The following is a 24,912-nucleotide window of genomic DNA, read 5'->3' on the forward strand; positions in this document are numbered from 1 at the left end:
AATTAAAAAAAAAAAAAAAAAAAAAAAACACTCACTTTAGTAGAGGAACTAAGGCCACGAAAGGTGGATAGCCCTACCTGAGGTACTGTACAATGAAGCGCAATCATGTTTTTAATCTTTGTCTATTTTTTTAAATTGATGGTTCAATATTTCACTGCCAAATTAGTATATTTAGTTGACGTTGTGTACCCTTTCCCCTTCAGTCCAATGTCCACTTCCGTACATCGGACTAATCAGATGTTGGTTCCATCTTGTTGCTCCACTGAAGGTCAGTCTACAGATGGAAATGAGCATAGAATATTACTTCTTTGCAGATTACTCTTCAGTCTTGGGAGTGGACATTTGCAACAGAGTGTCTCTATTGTTTACATAAGAGTAAGATATAAAAACCTATTGACATTGTGTATGAGTAGTCATCTCACTTTAGCATTTGGCAATGCTACCAGTGGATTAGAGCTGTGCAGGAAATCACCAGCATTGGGAGGGTATAACTATTACTAATAAAAACGAAATATGTTACTGGGTAACTTCATCACAGGTTAGGGTGTTAAATTCCAGATTTCGTGAAATCATAAAATATGGCACATCATTAGACACATTTAGAATGCACATGTCAACTATGCGATAACAAGTCGCGTGGGTATGACGTTATTGACGTGTTTTTGGTATACCGTCAGCAGGGTACCAACTAGCTAGCTAAGCTCATATGAAACATGTTACTTTAATGTATCTGATAAAGAAACTAGGAAAATCTTAAAAGGAGGAATAATTTAATAAAGGATATCTTCATAGCAGTTATTTAAATAAATAAAAACGTAACAAGTGTATTCTTTTCAAATGAAGATGAAAAATTGAACCTTAAACAACTAGAAATTAAATAAAGTTCTTGCTTTATTTTGAATTGACTCTCATTAAAACACCAACTATGTATACAGTATATTGTATATCTGTAAGCGGTTAGGGGATGGAGACATCAGAGGGTGAAGTCAATAGTTTATTAATTTACTTTTAGGATATCAGTCTTTGGGACATATAAATGACTTTGGTGGCGACTGTTCCCCTTACTTTAATGACGGCCGCGTGATCATACATTTTAGATGTTTAATTTCCACCTAGAATTCATATGTGTTTACATTTCAAAGATGGAAAAAAGTAATTGATTAAATCTCTGACTTATTTTATACAGATTTGGTGATGTTCTATTTATTATTTCAAGAGATACATGTGATAAGGCAGGTGCTGTTCTTTTCTCCAAGTTCATACAACCATTTATTTCCAAAACAGACATATTAAAGTTAAAAACATGTCATAGTCAGATGGGGGTAACACCTGTTTAAGGGGTTTGGTTCCTCTACTACTTATACAAATCAGGGAAGTTAAAGAGCTTCAAATTAGTTTCCCAGGTTTACATTTATTTCTTTAGAAATTGTTACATACATATTTGCCAACATCGGTCCACTGCATCCCAACACTGATTTAATATAAACTGAGGTGAAAAAAAAAAAAAAAAAAAACATTTCTCAAGAACTCTGTAGTAAGGAAATGTTTTTTCAGTCACAATTCACACAACTGAGAAGGCCTTGCTATAAGCTACTGACCATTTCTAACACTCTGAAAATCTGTACATTTATATTGGAGAACTATAGTATATACAATTGTGATCATGAGATAACATAAGTGTTATCTGAATTATTTCATAACAATATCGAATAATCAATTAAATTGGATGTGCACCGTTTTCGTCTTGGTATTATTTCATTTCAATAAATTGATCAGTTTGACAATTTAAAAAAATACCATAATTGGGAGGAAAAAAAAAATACTGGTACAGCTTGTGAAAATACAAAGTAATTTGCCATAGCTATGTTAAAAAGGTGTTCAGTTAAACGAACTTCCAAGAAGCAGTTTGCTGTCGTTGGCGTCTGATGGGAAGAGGTCAGGCAAGGTGGTGCACACTGGTCTCCCCAGGACCACCACGGGTCTGAGGTACTGAAGCTGCTTAATAGCCAGGTCCCCACACCCAGTCAGGGCTTTGTCCAAGATGGACTTTAAGTTTTGGACTGACGTGAAGTCTCCAGTCATACCATGGGGCTTCATCAGTGGGGAATGAGTGCGTCTGCTGCGGCTGTGAGAGATTCCCAGCTGGTTGTTCTCCTTAACTGAACAACTGCGTCTGAAAGAGTCTCGCCTTTTCACCAGCAAAGCATTCTTGTCTTTTGGGGTTGTCTCTTGTATGAACCTCAGGAATGAGGACTCAAAGCCCATAGGCTTATAAGCAGCAATGTCAAAAGTGCGTTGAGAAGGGCTACAAGGCTGAGTGTCTTTCAAATTTAAAGGCAGTCCGGACAATTCATTTTTCCGTTTTAATGGCTGGCGAACGGGAGGAGCGGGCAGCAGAGCTGACCTGTACATTTTACCGCCATCCTTGGTTCCTGATACGTTTTGGAAGCCCTCATCAGCAGTAAAGCGCAGGGAACATGGTGGCGAGAGGTCAACAGTGAGGGGGCGAAGAAGAGGTTTGATTTTATCCAAGCTTAATCTCTCCTCCTGTTTCGGACTGTTCTGTGTTGCTGCAGCAGAGTCTTCGGTGTGCCCACCGGTGCTCGGCTCACCATAAAGCACCTCGTCTGCACCAACAAGAACTCCATTTCTCACAGCAGGGGGTGGCTCCTCCTCTTTCTCCTCTGGAAATTCCAGTGGATCGGGACTATCCTCCTCCAGTGTGTCTGCCTTGATGGAGTGTAAGCTCATAGGTGCAGGCAGTCCCTCATTGTTTTCTGGCTCTGTCTGATACTCCATTTTGCGAACTCCATTTGGGGAACACGCTCCTGTACCTGTTGGCCTGGCCGACTCCCTTTGAATCAGTTCCTCCAGCTGCTCAGCATTGAAGAACAGCTTTTCTTCATTCTTATCAAGATCTTTTCGACGCATGCGGTGAACGCGCACGTAGTGACGGTGCAAGCTCCCAATGTACGTGACGACAGAATCGCAGTCCTGAACCATGCATGGGTAGGCCACACGCATACAGCGGTCTTGGCACATCTGTAGTGCTTCTTCATGAGATCTGAAGACATAACGGTTGTAAGAATATCTTCTCTCTCTCTTCTTTTCCAACACTTCCTTTTCCACAGCTGCCTCCTCACCCATTTCCTCCGACTCTGCAGTTATTTGAGGCTTGGTACTCGATGCCTCAACCTGCGTGGTGGTTGAAACGGTTTCTTCTTTCGGAGGACTCTGTGGTGTGACAATAAGCTTCTTTTGGCATCCAGTAAGTGACTTTTTGTGAGTGCTCTGAAGACATACCACCAGTGAATCGTAGTCCTCACAGTGACTATAAATCATATGTTTTTTAAGAGCGTCATCATGGCTGAACACTTTTGTACAGCCTTCAAACTTGCACCTTATTAGCTCTGGTGGTTGTGAGTGGTAATCACGAGTGTGACGAACCAGGCTGCTTTTAAGGTGGTAGGAAGCGCTACAGTTAGCAAAGTGACACTTGAATTGGGGCTGAGGTTCATCCGAGTTTGGCCGATGCCTTTTCTTGGCAGGCTCTTTTCGGACTTCTGGACTGTGACGTGCATCAAAATCTTTTTCCAACAAGAGCTGAGAGCGATTGTAATGATGTATCAACTGTAGGTGGCGCACAAGGCCTCCCTGGGTGGAAAAAGCGGCATCGCAATTTTTTGCTACGCAATGAAAGGGTTTACTGAATTTATCCAATATATAGCAGAGGTTACTTTTGGCTACTAAACGTCTTGTGGTTCTGACCTGTTGTGTGCTCCTGTCTTCGCTTTCCGCCTTCTGCTCGTTGTCTTCCTCTCTACTCTCTGCCTCATCCTCTCCTTCCTTTTCAGATGGAGAATGATTGTCAAAGTTTTGTGCATTTTCCCTTACAACGGTTGAGTTTTTTTTCTCCTGTTGGCATTGCAACTTTGGGATCTCTTTCTTCTTCACTTTTAGACTATGCTTTGTCAGGTGCTGAGATTTATGCTTTGAAGGGTCTTTTTTTCCGTCATACTGTACAGATGCACAGCTTATTTTGTCAACCAAAGTCCCACTCAGGTTATGTATCTGAATGTAGTGGGCTCGCAACACATGTTTTTGTCTGTGACTTTTGTAACAAAGTTGGCACACATAAGGCTTAAATGATGTACTTTTCAGAGAGGTCAACCTTTTGGCTTGTTCAAGCGTACGGCCATGTTTGATGTTATAGTGTCGCATTAAGCTGTAACTCTGAGCAGTCCTGAAGCTGCAGCTTTTCATCTCACAGATATATGGCTTAGCAGTGGCTAATGATTCAACACTGTGTTGTACATCCGGTGCTGATGCTTTAGTTTTGACTTGAACCATTTCCTTAGGCCGATGTAAGGGCTTCTTCTGAAGCAACACAACGGGGGGCTTTGCCATTATTGCCTGATGAAGAGATATTTGTGATGCATTAGACTCTGGGTCAGGCTGAGGGGGCTCACTTGGCACACTGTGAGGAGATGAAGAATTCAGGTCCAGTTTACTGAGCCCACAAAGAATTTCAATCAAAGCATCATTTTCTTCTGGAAGGCTTGAGGAACATTGAAGAGTTTCAATGTTTTTGGGAAGAGTGGTAACTTTTCTTTCCTTGCCAGCCTCCACAGTTTGTAATGGAATCGATTGCTCATCTTTTCCATTTTCCACACCCTCTGGCTCAGTTTCAGTCTTTATCCCTTTGGACTTTGAATCCCACTCTTGGTCATGTTTGTGTGCTTTGTTCTCCAGTTTAAGGTGTTCTGGGTGGGCACATTTCAGATGCCTCTGGACATCTCTGGCTCTGGAGAAAGTCATGCCACACTTCTCAAAACCACAGGTGAACTTACTTCCATCAAAACACACAGCTACCAAGGTCATCGTTGCTTTGGGATCCTTGCTGTCTGATTCTTGCAAAGAGGAGGCACAACTTACTAAGGAAGATGAAAGGATATCTCCATTTACAGTATCTTCTACATCAACTGACTTATTAAGGCGGGTTGTCGCTTCAGTAACAGTCTTAAGAAGTTTCCGCTTTGCCTTTCTTTGAGCCTCAAAGTCTTCTTCAGAGAAGGTGATGTTGTGTGTGGATAAATGCTTCATGAATTCTTTTTTTGACAAATAGAATTTATTACATTTAGAGCTAGAACAGGTAAATGCTGCATCTCTGAAATGCTGTGCTTCATGGTGATAGATCTGTCCCAAGTCAGAGCAAGTGACGTAACAGCCTTTCAGCTCACACTGGTAGTTTAGGTGATAGCCATGGGTCTGTTTGTGCAGGACAAGTTCATTGGAAGTCCTAAACTGATCGCCACAACCTAGAACCACACACATGTAAGGCTGATTACCATAGTGAAGTCTTCGGTGTTTGCGGTGATGGTGTGCGGAGACAAAATGCCGTCTACAAAAAACACACTTCTCCCGCCTGTCTCTCATCTGATGAAAATGTTTCACATTGTCATCACCTTTGTGCTCTGACTTTAGATGGACATACAGGTACTTGGAATGTTTAAAAGTCCGAGTGCACCCTGTTCCTGGACACGGATACTCATCCCTGTTCTGCACATTGAAGTGTTGGTCAATGTATTCGAATGTTACATGCTCGTCATCGTCCACATTCTTCTCCTTCAAAGTTTTGGCTTGTTGCACAATGTGTTGCAGCACTTCAGGATCATGTGTGGATTTGTAAAACTGCATTAAGGAAGGGTCTATGGTGATCTCACCTGGTTCAATATCATCATCCTCATCTACCTGTTTCTGCCCGTCCTCTTTCTTTATATTGTTTTTGTTCAGATGTGCTTCACTCGGCACATGCTCTTTCAGGTGAGGAACGAGTTCCTTTCTGCTCTTAAACTTTTTCAAGCACACAGGGCATGGGTGCCTGTTGTCCTCTGCATGTCTTTTGGAGTGGTGAATGATTTGGGTGTCAGTCACCGACCTCATACAAATTTGACAGCAAAATTTCTGTTTCTTTGTTTCCGATTCTCCTTGGATTTCTACTATGTTGGAAGACTGCTTTTTATCCTGCTGCTCATGACCATCAAGACTTCCATTAATCTTCTTCTGATGCTCAGATTCTACTTTCACTGTGATTCCCTGTGGCTCATGTCGTTTACTCTTCTCTCTTTTGTCTACCACCTCCTCCTCTTCTCCTTCAGACTCCGGCATTAGCCCTAGAAGGGTGATGCAGTGGTACTTGAGAGTTTTCCAGTCCCAGAATTCAGGGTCAAAAGGCCAGTATGCTTTCAGAGCTAGTAGCAACTCGCAGCGTAGGGAGTTGGGGATAACCTCGTTTTCCTGGTCATACTTTTGGTCTGGGCCTAAGTAAAGCTCCTTAAGGGACCCAAAGACCTCACGGCTGGGGCCAAGCAGGAACTCTGTGAGTAAACAGGCACGCAACACTTCTAGGTCCCCTGGAAGAAGGCAGGACACTGTCTTACAGACAGAGATCCTTGTTTCTGCGTCATCCAGCTTTGGAAGTTGAAGGGCTTTGACACAAAGTTCGACGGAGGCAGGCACCCCCATTTCCTCCGTCTGAAAATAAAGTGACATACTATCAGCATAATTTCCATCAAATAATCATAGGTTAGGTTTTTGTTTTGTTTGTGTGTTTTTTTTTTAAAAATCACACGTTTTACATTCTGAAACTCCGTAAGTAAAATATCATTGCAATTCAAAATGAAATACATTAAAACAGGGATGACTTTTTTTTTGTAAAGTTTACACCTGTCTAAATAGGTCTCAATATCCACCTTATGCTGTCACCATTATTATTATTATTATTATTCCCAAACAAACAGAGAATATGTTGTTATTTCCTTGTGTGAAAATGTATTGTTGTACAATGGCGTTGTTTTCTTGTCTGTTATAAAACAAATTTGCCAAATTTATTTGATTTTTCCTATGTGGTGATAACACTTGCTAAGAATTGATAAGTTCCTTTGGTTTAGGCTCCTTAGGTCCTAAAATTACAGTGCCTTGCAAAAGTATTCGGCCTCCTTGAACTTTTGTCACATTTCAGGCTTCAAACATAATGATATAAAACTGTCATTTTTTGTGAAGAATCAACAACAAGTAGGACACAATTATGAAGTGGAACGAAATTTATTGGATATTTCAAACTTTTTTTTAACAAATAAAAAAACAAAAAATTGGGCTTGCAAAATTATTTAGGGGAAGTTTAAAGCTGGATTTGGATACAAAAAGATTTCCCAAGCTTTAAACATCCCAGGGAGCACTGTGCAAGCGATAATATTGAAACGGAAGGAGTATCAGACCACTGCAAATCTACGAAGACCCGGCTGTCCCTCTAAACTTCCAGCTCATACAAGGAGAAGACTGATCAGAGATGCAGCCATGAGGCCCATGATCACTCTGGATGAACTGCAGAGATCAACAGCTGAGGTGGGAGACTCTGTCCATAGGACAACAATCAGTCATATACTGCACAAATCTGGCCTTTATGGAAGAGTGGCAAGAAGAAAGCCATTTCTTAAAGATAGCCGTAAAAAGTCTTGTTTAAAGTTTGCCACAAGCCAACTGGGATACACACCAAACCTGTGGAAGAAGGTGCTCTGGTCAGATGAAACCAAAATCAAACTTTTTGGGATCTGGAAGAAAACCTGATGGAGTCTGCAAAAGACCTGAGACTGGGATGGAGATTTGTCTTCCAACAAGACAATGATCCAAAACATAAAGCAAAATCTACAATGGAATGGTTCGCAAAAAAACATGTCCAGGTGTTAGAATGGCCAAGTCAAAGTCCAGACCTGAATCCAATCGAGAATCTGTGGAAAGAACTGAAAACTGCTGTTCACAAACGCTCTTCATCCAACCTCACTGAGCTTGAGCTGTTATTCAAGGAGGAATGGGCAAAAACTTCAGTCTCTTGATGTGCAAAACTGATATGATGATGACATACCCCAAGCAACTTACGGCTGTAATCGCAGCAAAAGGTGGCGCTAAAAAGTATTAACTTAAGGGGGCTGAATAATTTTGCATGCACAATTTTTAAATATCCAATAAATTTTGTTCCACTTCATGATCGTGTCCCACTTGCTGTTGATTCTTCACAAAAAAATTACAGTTTTATATCTTCACGATTGAAGCCTGAAATGTGGAAAAAGGTCAAAGCTCAAGGGGGCCAAATACTTTCGCAAGGCACTGTAACTGGTTGGAAAGGAGCCCTATATAAAGAAATATAACATCTCAGATCCAGCAACAAAATGGACAGTATGACTGTTAGGCTCACCTCTGTCTGAATGACACGGACCAGGCAAAGCAAATGGTGGACCGTTTTGGCAATGGCACCTAACTGAAGGCATCGTTCCAGAAGAGACATTAACGAGGGGTCAATCCTCCTTTGAAGCTTACTCCACAACAGAGTCAACTCCCTTTGGATAAAAGACAAGAAAATGAATATGATAATTTTCACTTTCTCAAAAATATACACATTTTCTATTTGACTGTAGATATAAACAGGGGTTATAGTGGGATCAGGCAGGTGGGGGAACCCTAAGATCACAGGAGTATCTTCTCAAATGTAACACTTTAAACTTTCTTGCTACTTTAAATTCTCTATCCACGATACCAGCGATCTTCAACGGGGGTCCGGGACCCTTAGGGGGTTCTCAGTCACTGATCAAACTTATTATTAGCAAATAAAAAAATCCCCACTGATGATAGTCTTACTGGCCTATAAAGTAGTCACTAGGATAGTCATCCACAGATACTGTGATAGTATCTGCTACCACAGATACGTATGTATGTTTAACTTTAAAAGATGATCTATAAAATAACACCAAAAATTATTTAAATAGCCCTGCATTCTTTGCAAAAAAAAGTATGCATGTATGTATAAAGGCTTTAGGCCACCCTATACATTATTGTAGACCTAGCTCAATATGCAGTTTCATTATATAAAATGTAGTATGTAGACACCAGCTCCCTCTCTTTTTCAGCGAAGGGGTCCTTGGTTTAAAAATGCCGAAGACCCTTGCATTGCACTTACTCTCTTTTAAAGCTAGTTCACTTGTTACTTTTCAAAACAGTGGTGAAGAACACCAGGAGCAAATGCCAGGAGTTTTCAAATAAAACTAATTTATGACCGGTGGGTTAACTGAATGCCAAATGAATAAGAGGACACATGACCAAATTGCCTCCTAAGTTACCATATGACATGACAAAGGCTATTTTTATGTTTTATTTTTTTTAAACGGAGTCCGACACAATACACGTCAGGGCTACATTCAGTTCCAGCTAGCTTCACGGTGCACGAGGGCAAAACAGCATAACCAATCTGTTTTAAACCAATGTTGAGTTCAACTAAAAACACCAGATCTGCAGCTTGGTACTGCATCGTTCAATACCAACGACTGTTTTCAACCGTTAGGTTACCAACAAGGTGATCTTTACCACGTCTGATCTTCTCATTTTACCAGTTTAGATAATAAACTTATTAGATCCATAAACCAACCAGACATTGTTCATTGACTGAGGAGGAACAAGGGAAACGCTGGAATGGATATGTGGCGTTATTTAAACAAACGGGAAACAATGATACTTGAAACTGCCAATTAGAGTGATCAAAAGGTGTAAGAACACCTTTCAGGATCGTCCCGGTCCACTTTAACCCATGGTCACAAAAACATAATGCATAATACATTCCAGTCCTCCCAATCTTTTGGCACCATCCAGTGACTACTCACCAGGAGCAGTAAAGACTCTGCTGCTGAAGCTGCTGTGTCAGGAAGGTTGTGCACAAAATGAAGGCAGTGTTCTCCTCCCCCTCAGTCTCCAAATTACACGTGATCTCCAGAACATCCTTACAGTCAAGTCTGGATATCTGTTCAGGGAGTAAACACAACATTGACTGCTTAGAAAACATTACAGACAACACACCATCCGGGCATGGTTTATTTTAAATAAATACCGTTAAATTTAACTCCTCTATACCGAGTGAGCAACTGTGAAGAACACGTTAACTAAAGAAGCACCAATATGATCTGCCGGATTGTATCGGAACAAATACGGACCTTATGAAGCGGATTGGTCATTGATAATGATGTGATCTTCAGATAATGCAGTTTCCTTGTCATTTCAAAATTGTGTTTTTGCTATCTGTAATTATTCATTTAGGCACAGCTTTTAGTACCACAGCAATGCCTGGCCTCATTAAATCTTATGTTAACATGATTCAGGTTTTACAGTGAAGTATACAGATTTTAATCATGGGAAAAAGAGGGCACTGGTATTGGATCATATTGGGAGAGACAAAGTCGAAATGACCAGAACATGTCACTAACACAGACCAATGACACACCAGTGACACAGCATGTTCTGGCTCACCCAGTAGAGTGAAAGCCCCATGAAAGTTCAGTCCTTGGCAGTGGCCCTGGGTGTGATGGGAGGTCTGAATGAGTGCCATCCCCTCTCTCTTCCCACCTTCCAGACTATCTGTACTATTACAAAAAAAGACCCAGCATGTCCTGACAACTATAACTGTGATGTCAACTGTTTGATAACAGACAGAAACCTTTTATCACACGTCACTCTCAATGTCTTTCATGAATTCAAAGCATCAGCTGAAAGAGAATCTTAAAAACTAAACGATCCAACGGTGTCTGATGTAATTTGTGTGAATATATGAAACACAAATCAAAGACATTTAGCATATCTAGACATTTTGATTAGTAGTACACCAATGGCAGGGTGATGTGTCAAAATACAGTATAGGCAACAACAGACTGACCAGTTTATTCAGGATTATTAATAATGTTAAGAAAGGACAATATTTAAACAATAATCAAGGTCTTATATTTTGTATATGTAAATGATTCCCAAAATGTTTAAAAAGAAATACTATAAATAAAGAAAGATTGTGGTAGAATTTCCAGTTTAAGAACTCATGCTGTATAAGGTCTCATTCAGGTCAGTGTACAACATTACAGAAGGTCATAACCTGGTTCAGGTAGAGTAGTGGTTCAACTCTAGGCCTCCACAGATAACTGGAGACATAACTGCTCTATGATAAGACAGTGCTGCCTCAAGCGCTCCCATCCTGCCAAGGTCAGGGGAGGACGTAAACACCTAACATTCGCACACACTGTGACACACACACAATGACACACACACACAATGACACAAACACACACACTGTGACACACACACACACACACGTTGTTAATAATCCAATAGCATATTCACACATGCATAGATGAGTGAAGAAGGACCAATTTAATAATCTCCAAATCTTGTATGTCCACTAGAGGTTGAATAAACCTTAAGAAAGAGAGGAATTTCAGAGTTAGGGTGGCACTACACTGTGGTTAAATTGTCCTGCTTAATTCTAATTCTACAGTCAAGATTTTGTTAAATGCTTCTCTGTAAGTCATCAAAGTCTCCAGAACTTTCTTAATGTATCCAGTGTCAAGCTACTTCTGAGTTTATCCATAACATGGTTCATTTGAGATTTTTCGGGTTCTATTCAATTCAATTTTATTTATAGTATCAATTCATAACAAGAGTTATCTCAAGACACTTTACAGATGGAGTAGGTCTAGACCACACTCTATAATTTACAAGGACCTAACAGTTCTAGTAGTTCTCTCCAGAGCAAGTAAGTGTTGAGGAAAAAGTCCCTTTTAGGAAGAAACCGCGGACAGACCAAGGCTGACAGATGCAACCATGATATTGGAGCCTCCCTGATCCAAGGTAACATGGACCCTTGGACTATCCAAGTTCAACTAAGTAAGGTGGTTTTCACACTTACCTTTAGTTCAGACTTTTCAGTTTGATCTGAACCAACTTACAGGTGTGAAACTTCCTCAGGAGCACGCTCCAAACCAAACAGCCAAAATGTTGTCAGATAAAAGAGGTGGTCTTGGTTCAGATCAAACTGAACCATGGTCCGGTTTGTTTCTAGTGTGAAAGCATTTTTTGAATGGTTTCGACTTTCAGACACAATACAGGAAGTTCAGGCAGGCTATCATCGTGCTATAAGAGAAGCTCCTTTAAGAAATAGCTCAGTGCTTGGGGCGTATACTGTGTTCTCTTTCACAAAATAATTCACCATATAGTGTGTTTGCCATTTTGAACTGGTATTCAAATTCTCCGTGGTTAACTTAATTTACTATACAGTATAGTCCACTATGAAATACCCACAATGCACAGCTAAATTGACTGTACAAACAATGTACCCTACATTTTACTCCCCTGTATACCACAACGCAGTGCGGTCGTGTGTACCCAGAGAAAACTGAAAACAGGAAAAAATGGAGTGGCCTTTCATTTCAAAACAGTGGAAAAGTAACGTGCAACATATACACAACCTTTTACTATTCACCTGAGTTCTCAGTTTGCTTCAGGGACATATAAGAAGTAATTTTGTTTTGGTTTGTTTACATCAGTGTGCCCACTAACATTACACAAACAGGCGCATCTTCTGACGCAACAATGTTTAGATATTGTCATTGTAGTGTCCGAAATCTTATTTGGTCATTCCCTATATAGTTCGCTATTTAATAAACACTATACAGGGAACAGTAAGAGAGTCAATAAGGGAACAGTTTCACAGAGAGAGTGCGGGAGGATCCGCTCAGAACAGACAGTTGTTGGCAATCAGAGCAGAGAAGAAACTAGCCGTTTACTTGTTAAGTGGTAGCACATGTATAGTGTAGGTTTCAGTTTGTCTCTGAATACATGCTGTAGCTTCTTAAAAATCAGTTTAAGTACCCGTGTTTTGCTAATAAACAACGTAAAAAAACCCGTCTAAAATAGCTGCGGTAGCTTGGGGAGAGCAGGAGTCCGCTGGAAAAAAACTCACAAATAAAGAGTAAGTCCATCTTCAATATAAGTATTGAGTGACACGGCTCACATATGTGATAGTGACAAGACGTAGAGGACATGTATCGTTCTTTAGTGTGCTTGCATAACTGCAGTGTGAAACCAAAACTAACTAGATTTTATTTATACATTGTAACAAATGCATGAACTTTGGACTTTCAGGTTTGAAAAGGACCTTAGTCAAAACAAATACAAAAAAACTAATGTAGTGAAGTATTAAGATCAATACATAAATTAAATATGTAAAATCAAATGTTTGACTCTTTTTAATGAAATATATTAGTTCATTATATGTATTGCAAGTAAAGCAAAGGAGGATGTTATGCTTTAATGCTCTGAAAGCATGAGATTTTAAAACTGGACATACACGATTTTAAACTGACATCATACCAAGAAAAGGTGTGGGAATGGAAACGGCACTACAGAGCCAGGACCAAACAATAAGGAAACATGTCAGTGAGTATAAGGAGGACTACTGCTATGCAAGTATGTGTTTAAAATAAAAAAAAAATGCACATACTACGGATGTTGTGGAAAGTCATTACTTATGGCACAATTATTCTGTGCATCAATCTAAAGACCTAAAAAGTCTTTTTGAGATTATTGGAGGGCTCTATTGTTGGAGACGGCAAAAATATACTCTATAAATAGTCACTTTCATATGTATTATAAAAATGTTTGACTTGCAAATATGTCCATATTTTCATAATTCAATTCTATATTAACAGATGGGAGAGAATTGCTCCCATTCAATACAGACAGACCTCTGTCTGTTTGTATTTTAAAGCCGTGCCTGTGTTTGGATCTCTCCTCTACTCCCTCTCTTCTTACTCTCCGCGCAGCACCGCCCCCATTTACTTACACACGACTTCCCATGCAGAAACAAAGACACAGTGCCGGTCCACACTTCTGACTTTTGTCGTCAGTTTTAATTGTTATTAACACAGCTGTATATTGTTAAGCATGAGAGGAAAACCTGTATTTCTACCAGTGTTTCTGCCGGTAACTCTGCTATTGCGGCGGCCACAGCAAATAACACAGAAAAAGTTATTGAATGCAACTAGCTTGAGTTTGTTGAGTAATAGCTTGTAAAGTTTCTATTTCTTTTGTATGTTTGTGGACTGACGAGAGGAACTGCATGACCTTTCCCACCTTAAATCTTGTGTGGTGTTCGGGTCTGTGGGATCCATTTTCAATGTTTGCTAAAAGAAAATGATGCTATTTATTATTTTTTTTCTAATTCACTGCTATGAAACTTAACTGTGTCCTCCTCCTACTGGGCCTGCTGTGTGTGTGTGTGTATGAATGTTAGGTGTGTGTGTGTGTCACAGTGTGTGCAAATGTTAAGTGTTTACGTAAATTCTGATTGTTTTAATATTTTTGTCTTCTTTTGAAACATAGTTGGTAGTTTGTGATAAATCGTACCTGTAGGAACCATCACTGTTATGTAACATTTCATAACAGTTGAATGAATGTACTGAAAAGGTCATGCCAACACATGAAAGTCTAGTGCAAGTATTCCTCACCCTGTACACAAACACAAAGTGTTGTAATACCTCCGTGATGGCCTCTTCATTAGGCAGCAGGTGACAAAGCAGGGAGACATAAGTTTGACGAAAGGTAGCTTGGTTGGAGATGAAGCTGCATTCAGTGCAAGCCTTGGCCAGCACCACTGCCTTGGCCACTTCGCCCATCTTCTCCAGGTGCTTTACCCGCATCTCCATGAAGCCCTCGCCCTCCAAGCTGATGTATGCATCAACTAGCAACAGAATGCAAAGAAGCTCTGATTAGCAAACTACCATGACATGGCCAATGTAACAATGCAAGGTAAAACCTGTGCCGTTGTGTCCAAATGAAATAACCTAAATGAGTAAACTGCTTAACTAGATTCCAACCTTCTTCTGGATTGGTGTGCTGGCCGGTGAGGAGAGACGAAAGGACTGGGTTGCTCCATGCTCCGCCCTCTCCTGTGATCTGGAGTAAAGCTTGGAGGTCTGTGCTTCCAAACTGTAACAACGTATCATGGGAAATCTGCAATAGACACAGAAAAATGTTCTAAATAAATGAAAAATGTATCTAAATACAATTTGTTTGGTTCCTTCTTGAAAATCAGAATATTAATCCCAAAAACAAATATAATCAGTATGCTCTATTTTCCTATACAGTGGTTCTCTTCCACTATTAGCATGTGTAATCACATAAGTTTACCACATGCACTACTTACAAGAGCATTAGTTCACATTACACACTAATTTGTAGACCCAATCAATCAATCAATCAATCAATAACTAGTTCTGAGGTCTCATTTTTTTTTTTAAACATTGCGTACGCAAAAAACAGGGCTGACAATGTGTGTATGCCACTGCCCAAGCAAAAGTTGTGATTTATAAAAAACAAACTTGTCAGGAAAATGTGCTGCCCTCCACGCAAACTCTGTTGCCTCACAAAGATTTCTTCACTCCATATCATCCACGTTATCATAAAGATTACATCCAGCAGTGTTATTTGCACTTGTACCGAGTGATAATTTTCCATAAACACCTCAAATATTAAATAAAAATTAGTTGTTAATGTTTAATCAGCGCTGTCTCACAGTCACATTTTTTGCTACGGAGTGGAGGAGGAGATGGACCGACTGCATGTAAAACAGGATAGCATCAAATACACTACTATTAGATAACGGCAGAAAACAGTGTAGCCTAAATAACTAAATACCTGTCTTTAATACCGTGCATTTATCATCAAATGTCAAAGTCTGAAAACACAGACATTAAGCTCTTGCGCAATCATTAACCTTAATGTCCTCAATTTCAGTCCAAACTTTGATACTGTTCATGACAAAACCTGCATGAAGAAAAGTTTGTTTCGCTTTCATTTTCTAATTTTATCTCGGGGAGGGGGATACCACTAGCTGATGCTGTGATTTTGGCAAGGTGTCAACACTTGCACATACATACACTGTGTGACGGTAAAAATTATAATTCAACTTTCAACAATTCTTAAAGTCTGGGAAGTATTTTCCTTTTTCTCCGCCAGTTGTCATGCTTGGGTATGATTCAGCATGACAAAAAAACAACTGCCGGGCCATTAACATGCTGATCAGCATTCACAGAGTGCTTTGCATTTATTTAAGGTTAAAAATGGGGCTGTACAGGGCGGGGTAAGATGCTGATTAATATAAGCACTCTTGTGGGTAATCGGTGATTTAAAGGGAACATTGCGTACGCACGGTTTTACACATCTGAATTTTTTTGCCGTACGCCATTTTTGGCTTCCGGGTTTTACATCATACAGTTTTACTAAGGATCCTAAGCACATAAATGAGACCACAGGTCTGGAAATGAAACTTGGTTACAGCTCGGCTTAAACAGCTTATTTTTTTTTTTTTTATTACTTACACTTTGTTGTCAACTCTGGTGGTAAATGTAACTTATTTAAAAAGACAAAACAACTTCATTCTTATGATTAATCCAGGCAACTATTGTGCAACACTGTGCTTGATTTGTCCAAAAGATTATTTTCTCTAGCATTTAAGACCGCAACCCATTTACAAAAAATGGTCTTGAAATAAGGTCCCTTTACCCGAACAGAGTGGTGGAATTGAACCCAGGCTTCATATGGGATTTCATTCTCAGGAACAGACAGCAACAGTTCAAAACAGCTCCTGCAAGAAATAACAACTGATTACAATGATTTGTGTTCATTATAATCATTCTGGACAGTTATATTTTCAACCAAAATACTACCTTAATTTCTGATGGAACAATAAGGTATTCTCTAAACCTGTAGTAATGTTTTAGAAGAGTCAGCTTTACATATTGATGCCTTAAACATGTCAAAAAGGCTTGTTTGAAAATGGAAGGAACAATGGAGACATGTTTTTGAGGTTATATCATATAACTAGTCCATTTGCCAGAAGTTAAATTTAACTTCTTAAAGTTAACTATTAAAAGATCACATATGTAAAACTTTTGTTGTGGAAGTTTTCTGTACGGCAGGAGAGGAGAAGTTTTGAAAATGAGACTTTGTTGAAACAAACAGAAAGACAGCTGAGCGAAAGTACTGAGTTGGTCTTCGGAGAGGTTTTAATTACACTTTGCAAAGTATAAATGGCGAGAACTAATGCAAAAAGTTTATAGCAGTAACGATATGCAGAGTCCGGCGAAGTTAAACAGAAACAACACAGTCTTATATTCATTTTCCCAGACAAGAGGAGACCTTGTTTGGGAACATGCCTAATCTTAGCCAAACACTTAATCATAACACAGACAAGTTGGAGCGGTTTCTACGTCTCTTCTGCATCTGTCCCCCTTGCCCCAGAGTCTCTAGCGGTCGTTTATCTTAGCTGCTAAAGACAACCTGGTGTCATTTGGTCACATACCGTAAGAAAATGGGTGATGTGATGGGTGATGAGTCAACAAACTGTCAACTCTGCTTCAGGGAGGACACATAAGAAAATGAATTGAATGAAGTAATTTAACACAAAGACATAGAACTGAAAAATAATAATAATAATAATAATAATAATAATATTAATAATAATAAATGTAATTTCCCATCAAACTTTGCATTCAGCTGAAAACACTGAAACAATCTCCATTTGCAGATGGAAGGAATGTGATTGAAGCCGGAACGTGGGCTTGGACCAAAATACATTATGAATCTCTAAATGACCTGATTTAAGTCATGTAGGGCTGCTATTGCTTATTGTAGTAGTCGAGTGTACCATTATTTCATTGATTAATCGGATAAGACATAGCGTTACTTTTGCTTTGTTAAAAAGGTCAATAGTGGTTTGGCTAAACAAATCCCTGTTGAGGTCGGGAAGAAGGTAAAACTCCAAGTAAGTCTGGACATATAAATCTCAACTACAGTCTGTGATACTACTTTAAGACAGACACATAAAACCCTGCTTAAGTTGACTAAAAAAATCGTTTGGAAATTGATCTTAATGCCTTAACTAAAAAATGAGGGGGGAAAAATCCAACCTTTAAGGACACCAATTTTCTTTGTGAATGAATACTGTATCATAAATAAATACATGTTCTTCCTTAAAATACAGGGTGCATAAGTACATACACATCTATGTTAAGTTCCCATAGAAGCAGGCCCATTTTTATTTTTAAAGGACAGTTATTTCATGGATCCAGGATTCCTTTGGCCTTTTGAATTAAAATTCATCTCATCACATACCCTTCACCATATCTAAAGATTAGCATGGTTTTATTTCAGTTAGCCTAATAGCTTGATTTGCAGTGAGAGATGATTTTATGGAAAGAACCCCATGCCAATCTCTAGGTGCCAATCATATCACAATTGCATTATCAGTGAAAATAATCGCAATTAGATATTTTCCTCAGATTGTGCAGCCCTAACATACATACATTAATAAATGGATTACACGAAGCCTTGATGCGACAACAATTTGCATTTATCATTTTTAGTAATAGAATTACTTGAATGACTTGAGTGATTGTTTCAGCCCTACATGTCAGTAAATGTTAAGTAAATTCCTTTAGAAAAGCTGTCAATAGCGGCATGAATCCTTTGATGTATCTTTAAATAGAACAAAAATGTCATCTAACCCAAAATTACAGCCCATCATTGTCAGTACTTGTGCGCTTCTTGTCAACTCATTTATAACAGAGCTAGCGGAGTTGGAATCATTACTGTGTATTAAAATGTTAGGGTTACAGCTTTCGGAAGAAACACAAGCAATTTGTTCCATTACCCGTGACACAGTACTGTATATAATGTATACTTGTTTATAAATATAAAAAAATATATCACACACTTGACTTTATTATTAATTTAGACTTACTATAAATGAAGGGTGTATACTGCTGTCTAAGTGACTCATGTACTGTACAGCCTCAGTTAAATGTCTGGAGAAAATGATTGAATTAAGACTACATGAGGCACACTAATCATTGCATGTGTTGCCAGGCTATTAAAGATTCAATAATTAAATAAGTTGATCTTTCCACCTAAAAAATGTGCTCTAAGCGATGTCACGCCTGTCTTAGGCTTCAACATTTGTTGTAATTGTTGTTGTACAGCAAACATCTCCTCACTATCTTCGAGCTGCCTGTTCCCAGAATACACTGTAAAAAAACCGCTGTCTCTGCAGACAGCCCAAGGTCTACAAACGACAATCAAAACAAAATGTGCCCACCTGTACCACGAAGCATACACAAAGAGTGTTCCAGCCAATAAACGACAAGAACGATTTGGGGGGTTAGTGCACAGAAGGGAGGGGGATGGGACGAGATGAGGAGGAGGGAGGGGCAACCTAGTCTTGTTTTGTTCGAAAATACTTCTAACGTCAACAAGAGGTAAAGTCACTTTATCAGTACTCACAAAGCTAGTCTCTTCAAAACAAGGGCAACTCTGTCGGACTCTGCAGTGAGGTGGGATCGGGCTGCACCAAAACAGTTTATGGACAGACAGTAGACCTCCAGAAGAGGCAGACCGTGCTCCATGGAGTTCCTGCTCCCAGCATAGTGCATCAGGGCCTATAAACACACACAAACATCACATAATGCATACAATTTAAAAACATAAAAAATACAGTTGTGGATGCAAAACAGGGGCTTTCTCCCTGGGGGAGATACCACTCTAAACCTGATTGATCCCAGCTGACACTGTCTGATGTGAGACACTCCTGATTGGCCCTTAGGGGACTTGACTGTACAGCATATGATAACCCAGAACCTTCAATATTGAGCAAACATGCACAACAAGAACTGACTTATGGAGATACATGTGTACTGTTGCATGTTTTTACTTCTTAAGACATTGACTATATATTTTAAGACTACTCAAATGTGTTTTTGCGATGAATGCAAGCTTAATTTCCTTTCTTCATTAAACAATAGACAAACAAATATACATTTCTCTAAATTAACTAACATAAAAAGTTACACATAACAAGAAATAACACCGTACAGAAAACTGTTAATGTTCCCTTATTGACTCCAGTGTTGTTTGTAGTAAACATTGTCTTTAGGGTCAACCTTCCGCAGACACAGAGGAGTCAACATCAGCGTGTCACCAGTGTGTAGCCTGCTGCTCCTAACATTACATCACCATCATTACTACCAACATCCCAGGAGTCCCTTTTCCAGACAGCATGACCCTTGCCGGTTGCTGCTTGTGTCTACAGAAGCACTAAATTAATTCCCTTTAGTCTAAATATATGGTGCCTTCTCAAATGGAGCCAAGAATAGGGTATCAACCCTGGAGACACATAACAATAGACAGTTAAAGAAAGGTACTACCTACATTTAAACTACTTCCGACTTCAGCAGAAAACTTTTTTGTTTAATATCGACACACAAAAAAGCATTACATTTAAACAGAGTGGAAGTTAAAAGTAAATGACCACATGTATCTGCAAGTGTTTAAATACGAAGTTCTGTACATTTACTTAATTATTTCTGTAATCTGATATTAGAAATCAGGATTATCAGAAAAGAGCGCCTCTCCTTTAGCCAGTTAATAAGTGAAAACAATACAACACGGCACATCCGCAACATTGCCATTCCATTTTAATGTAAAAGGGAGCTTGGCTGCGGAGGATTCGACACTATAACCTGAGATACAGTAGCTAGAAACCCAAATCTTGATTAGTTGAATGTCATAACTCTCAAAAATGACCAAAATTACATTTCGCAGTCGCCACTGGACACAAATGAGTAAATTCGGATAAACATAACACGATGCTGCCCCGCCCAGCACACAAGCAAATATGCATATGTGTAAACGGAGGTAATGTCATGTGGATACATATGTTAGGTTTTCCGTTTTGCCCATATGTTTTGAAACAAGACAGAGCTAAACGAGCTGTATGAATTATCTTACTGTAACAACTTGAATCAGCAAACAGGAACATACATCTGCCACTGTATATTAGCATTAGCCCCATTATACTACAGTTAAGTTGAATTGTTTAAGAGTGAAATTATATACATACGTCAATATGACTACAAAATACATAATGTTTATTAGCTCCCTGGTTATAAAAAAAACAACTAAACTTGACCAGGTAGCTAGCAGGCCAGCCGCCGTCGCAGATTAGCTAGCTAGCTAGTTAGTTAGCTTGCAGCCTACAAGGAAAACAACCCTCGGTGAGCTCACGTTAAGCTAACGGTATTTTCGATAATGCATGTACACAGTACCTGACAGAAGTTGTCACAGTACTCCGTGGAAGATGCTATGGATATTTCTTGTTGCCTGAGTACGTCTTCAAAGGCTCTCAGTGTGGCCAACAGGGTTTCCATTGCAACAAGAGTGTCTTCGGCCGTGTCCAGGGCCCGGTCGCTCCAGTACTGCTCTGGTTCGACATTATTCTCCGCCATCTTCGCTCTCCGCCACGGCGCGTATGCAGTGTGGACTGACGCCGCCTTCAAGTGCTGTCGGAATGTTTTTAGATGTCAAAAAACTTAACACATTGCGACTTGTAGAAATGTGATCGGTGTGATTATTTGTAGGCTGTTGTTGTTAGTAACCTAATTCCTTACTTAATGCAACCCTTGGTTCCTAAGTTAGTGTGAACATTAATTGAATTAGCCTCCAGAATGTTAATGAATTATATGCGTTTTCTGTATGCGACTTCTTCTTCCTGTCCTGATATTTCATCATTCATGTAAAGGAACTACATAAATACACATGTGTTACAGGTTGTACTTTTTTAATTGTATACAGCCTTTTGATTCTAATCAACATATTGGCATTTGACCGTTCGAGGAGCACGGGAAGGTAACATGGCTGCAACTGACAAAAATTTACCTGAACTCAGCCACAGAGATTCGGCTCCACTTTGAAAATAAATAATCAAGAATCCCTTTATTAATCCTTTAAAATGGAATCAGGACAGTAAACAAATTTCACTAAGCAAACGTGTGCAAATAAGTTTGAGCAAAACGATTAAACTGTGAAATATTGTTGGGAAATTAATGCTTTTCACTTTTTTGTACTGCTGAAGTAGGCTTCCGATTTACAGTTTCCGATTCGGCAGTTAAGAGGAAATTCAAGGGAAACTTGTAGACCTTGTAGGAGAATTGCCAGATTCTTTTTCATATGTAGACCACAAACGACACATAAAAATAATTGAATTATTCCTATATTGTATTTTTACAAATAGAATAAGGTTTTCACAAATGTAGAACTTTGTTTAAGAATCTTTATCCTCTCTGTGATAATATGGTCCATATTTGACAAGACAGTGGTTTGGGAAATGGACCTCTTCTAATGTAATCTACAAGTTGCCCTTAAATTCCCCCCTAACTGCCAAATCGGAAGCGGTGAATCGTCAAATCTTGCAAAAATAATGGTGTTTAACGCCCTCTACAGGTGAGTAGATATATCCTTTCTTGACCCGGAAATGCAATTCATCCCTCTCTGCTGCACGTGGGGAAGGTAGGTAAAGCTAACTTGATAAGGGTATATAAATGTTTTTTTGAAATAAATACGCTACATCACTGTTTTTCTTGAGTTGAGAATTTCGGATAGGCACACATTTTATTTCACAGGACCCGATTTGGTGACACAAATTAGCAATTTTGGTTTTAAAACGTCTACGTTGGCAAATATGTGTTTTCTGTGTTGTACGTAACGTTACCAGGATCAACCATGGGGAAATCCAAACAAGTAGGAAACCACAAAAGTGACAAGAAAAAGCACATTTCAAAGACATGGAAGACAAAGCGCAGGACTAAAGACCTGGACCAGATCCACACAGACATGAAGCCTGACACGGCAACCAAGCTGCTAAACCAGGACGTGGACTACGATGTGACAGGATGTGCACAACACTACTGCTTACACTGCGCGTAAGTCATCAAATGATCAAAATAAGTCCTGCTAGTGGGCATATGTATGTAGAATTTAAAAATGGAGCGCTGACTGATGAGCTGAACGGGCCAGTGGTGGAAGAAGTACTCACGTCTTTCAAAGAATCAATATCACAGTGTAAATTCATACTGTTAACAAATAAAAAGCACAGCTTCAAAAACTTACTTTAGTATAAATACACAAGTATTGGCATTCAAATATAATTAAAGTAAAAGTACTCATAATGCAGAATAGCACACTTCAGAATAATATGGGTTAGATTCCAATTAGTGATGCATTAAATGTGAAAGCATTACTAATGCAGCTGGTAAAAGTGGTACTAATCTTAACTGCTTTATATACTCCTATGTATCTTAATCATAGACTTAACGGTCTTTGATCTTAATCTACAATGATACAGTATCATTCATTTGAATTTATATTTTGTATTTATAATTTTTGTTGTTGTTGAAAATATGTTTATTGATTTTCAAGAGAGAGAATAAGGAAAGAGGAGAAAGAAAAATAATAACAAAGAACATTAAATGTACTGAACATATAGAACACAGCACATCTTGGATTACAACAATATTCCATGGTCGTAGTAAGGATTGATACTATAAACAAAAACATCTTAATGTTGTATTCATAATTTTAAGTCTGCAAAGTAACAATAATGTAATAACCGCAGCAGATATATCGGACACTGGAATTTACAGAATGTTATGCAAATCCTGAAAGTCTCATCCCATTAGGTGAAATGCAACTTTTAATTTTGGACCTTTGCAGCAATGTATTGTTTCTGTGTTTTGTTGTGTGTCAAATCTCCAATCTTATTTCTTCTGCTGTACTCAAGTTTCTCTTTCAAAAGAGAGCTTGGTCTAACTGAGATCACTTGATTAATTAAAGGTTATAATAAAACAGGTTGTTGCAAGTATGCTTTACACTTTGGCATGTCTTGCAGGAGATATTTCATGGATATGAGATCCTTAAAAGAGCACTTCAAAACTAAAGGACACAAGAAACGGTAAGGCACCATGTGTTTCTATATTATACACTCATATTTATTGGCTGATAATAAATTACCAATTTGTGTCCCCTACAACCATATAGTGGCCAAGTATCAGAGCTTACCTCTTCTTCTTTCTCCATCCAGGTTGAAACTGCTCAGAGAGGAACCCTACACACAGGCAGAGGCAGAGAGAGCAGCAGGTATGGGCTCATACATCGCTCCAAAAACAGTGGAAGTGAAGACACAGACAGTGGAAGAGGACATGGACTGATGAACAGAATTTTACTTTTACAAAATGAATAATGCTTCTAATATTCTTTTGCTGTCACAAATGTTTATGAGTGCTTTGTGAAATGCTTTTCATGTGACACACCTAATTTGTCCGACTCGGTACAGCTGTTAGACTTCTGGCTATTGCCAGAATCAGGACAGCCTTACCTGTTATACTGGGTAATGTAATGCAACATGTACCAATGCAAATATTGAGTATGTGTACAACTGTGTGTACTGCTAATAAACTGTAACATCGAGTGGATTTAGATTGCGGATGGCATTCATAGTGAACTGGACACTGGTTAAGTTTCTAGGGTTGAGACCCCACGACTAGACCTCAAGATAAGCCTAGATGTTTTAGGGAATCAAATTCTGGCACCTGATTTATTTATTTATTTATTTTTTTTGTGAAAACTGGACACTTATACCTAGCCTAGTCATTGAACTAAATTGTCATTTCCTTCTCACTGCATATGTTGACATTGATTGAGAGGTTTGTAACCATCCTAATGTCTTAGATGAAACAATTATAACGAAGAAACACTCTTTAGTTGAATTTTGCACCACTCCTGTCCTATAGTCATACCCTGAAATAAGGGGTCACACGCATAGACTTGATTTTGAAATAAAGGTCAGTTGGAGACCATAGATCCATGTCTCGTTATAGGCAACATCTAATTTATGGAAATAATTGATTCAGTGATTTCTCTGGCGTTGTAAAGGTCTAACACAGAAGGTGTGAATTAGGCTGGAGCCAGCCCCTTTTGTTTTTGCCCATATATTTCCTCTATATGCAGAATGTAGACCTCTAAAAAGGTATAATTGAAATTGATGTATTGTCATTGTAAGATATAACCTTGGCCTCATTGTGGCCATGTTGAAGCCTTAACTTCCAAAAGTAGACCTAAACCTAAGAAGGTAAACCTACAAAAAATGTAGCAATGTGCCTT

At 39.0% G+C, this 24,912-nt stretch overlaps 2 protein-coding genes across 2 annotated transcripts; one reads left to right on the forward strand and one right to left on the reverse strand.

The window, feature by feature from the left end:
- Window positions 1-1,394: 1,394 nt before the first annotated feature.
- rlf (RLF zinc finger) lies at window positions 1,395-21,277 on the reverse strand. Its single transcript, XM_034859212.1, has 8 exons — window positions 21,024-21,277; window positions 19,204-19,358; window positions 16,426-16,507; window positions 14,739-14,874; window positions 14,400-14,602; window positions 9,708-9,844; window positions 8,252-8,393; window positions 1,395-6,534 (listed from the first exon to the last, which is right to left on the reverse strand). Exons 1-8 carry the CDS (start codon window positions 21,201-21,203, stop codon window positions 1,879-1,881), a joined length of 5,691 nt encoding a protein of 1,896 aa, XP_034715103.1. The 5' UTR covers window positions 21,204-21,277; the 3' UTR covers window positions 1,395-1,878.
- A 915-nt stretch (window positions 21,278-22,192) lies between these two features.
- On the forward strand, window positions 22,193-24,224 carry znf593 (zinc finger protein 593). The gene is made up of 4 exons (XM_034859288.1): window positions 22,193-22,263; window positions 22,469-22,676; window positions 23,642-23,704; window positions 23,834-24,224. The coding sequence occupies exons 2-4, from the start codon at window positions 22,477-22,479 to the stop codon at window positions 23,958-23,960; spliced, it is 390 nt and encodes a 129-aa protein (XP_034715179.1). The 5' UTR covers window positions 22,193-22,263; window positions 22,469-22,476; the 3' UTR covers window positions 23,961-24,224.
- Window positions 24,225-24,912: the final 688 nt, after the last annotated feature.

Source organism: Etheostoma cragini, chromosome 20 (genome assembly GCF_013103735.1).
Source record: "Etheostoma cragini isolate CJK2018 chromosome 20, CSU_Ecrag_1.0, whole genome shotgun sequence".
NCBI classification, from domain to species: domain Eukaryota; kingdom Metazoa; phylum Chordata; class Actinopteri; order Perciformes; family Percidae; genus Etheostoma; species Etheostoma cragini.

What these genes read in the sequence shown, in the direction of transcription:
- znf593 (XM_034859288.1), top strand. Translation starts at nt 22,477, where the DNA reads ATGGGGAAATCCAAACAAGTAGGAAACCACAAAAGTGACAAGAAAAAG. An exon ending in CACTACTGCTTACACTGCGC is followed by an intron (nt 22,677 to 23,641) that starts GTAAGTCATCAA and finishes CATGTCTTGCAG; the next exon opens with GAGATATTTCATGGATATGA. An exon ending in ACTAAAGGACACAAGAAACG is followed by an intron (nt 23,705 to 23,833) that starts GTAAGGCACCAT and finishes TTCTCCATCCAG; the next exon opens with GTTGAAACTGCTCAGAGAGG.
- rlf (XM_034859212.1), bottom strand. Translation starts at nt 21,203, where the DNA reads ATGGCGGAGAATAATGTCGAACCAGAGCAGTACTGGAGCGACCGGGCC. An exon ending in ATGAAGAGGCCATCACGGAG is followed by an intron (nt 9,845 to 14,399) that starts GTATTACAACAC and finishes CTCCCTGAACAG; the next exon opens with ATATCCAGACTTGACTGTAA. An exon ending in CAGAGTCTTTACTGCTCCTG is followed by an intron (nt 8,394 to 9,707) that starts GTGAGTAGTCAC and finishes TTTTATCCAAAG; the next exon opens with GGAGTTGACTCTGTTGTGGA.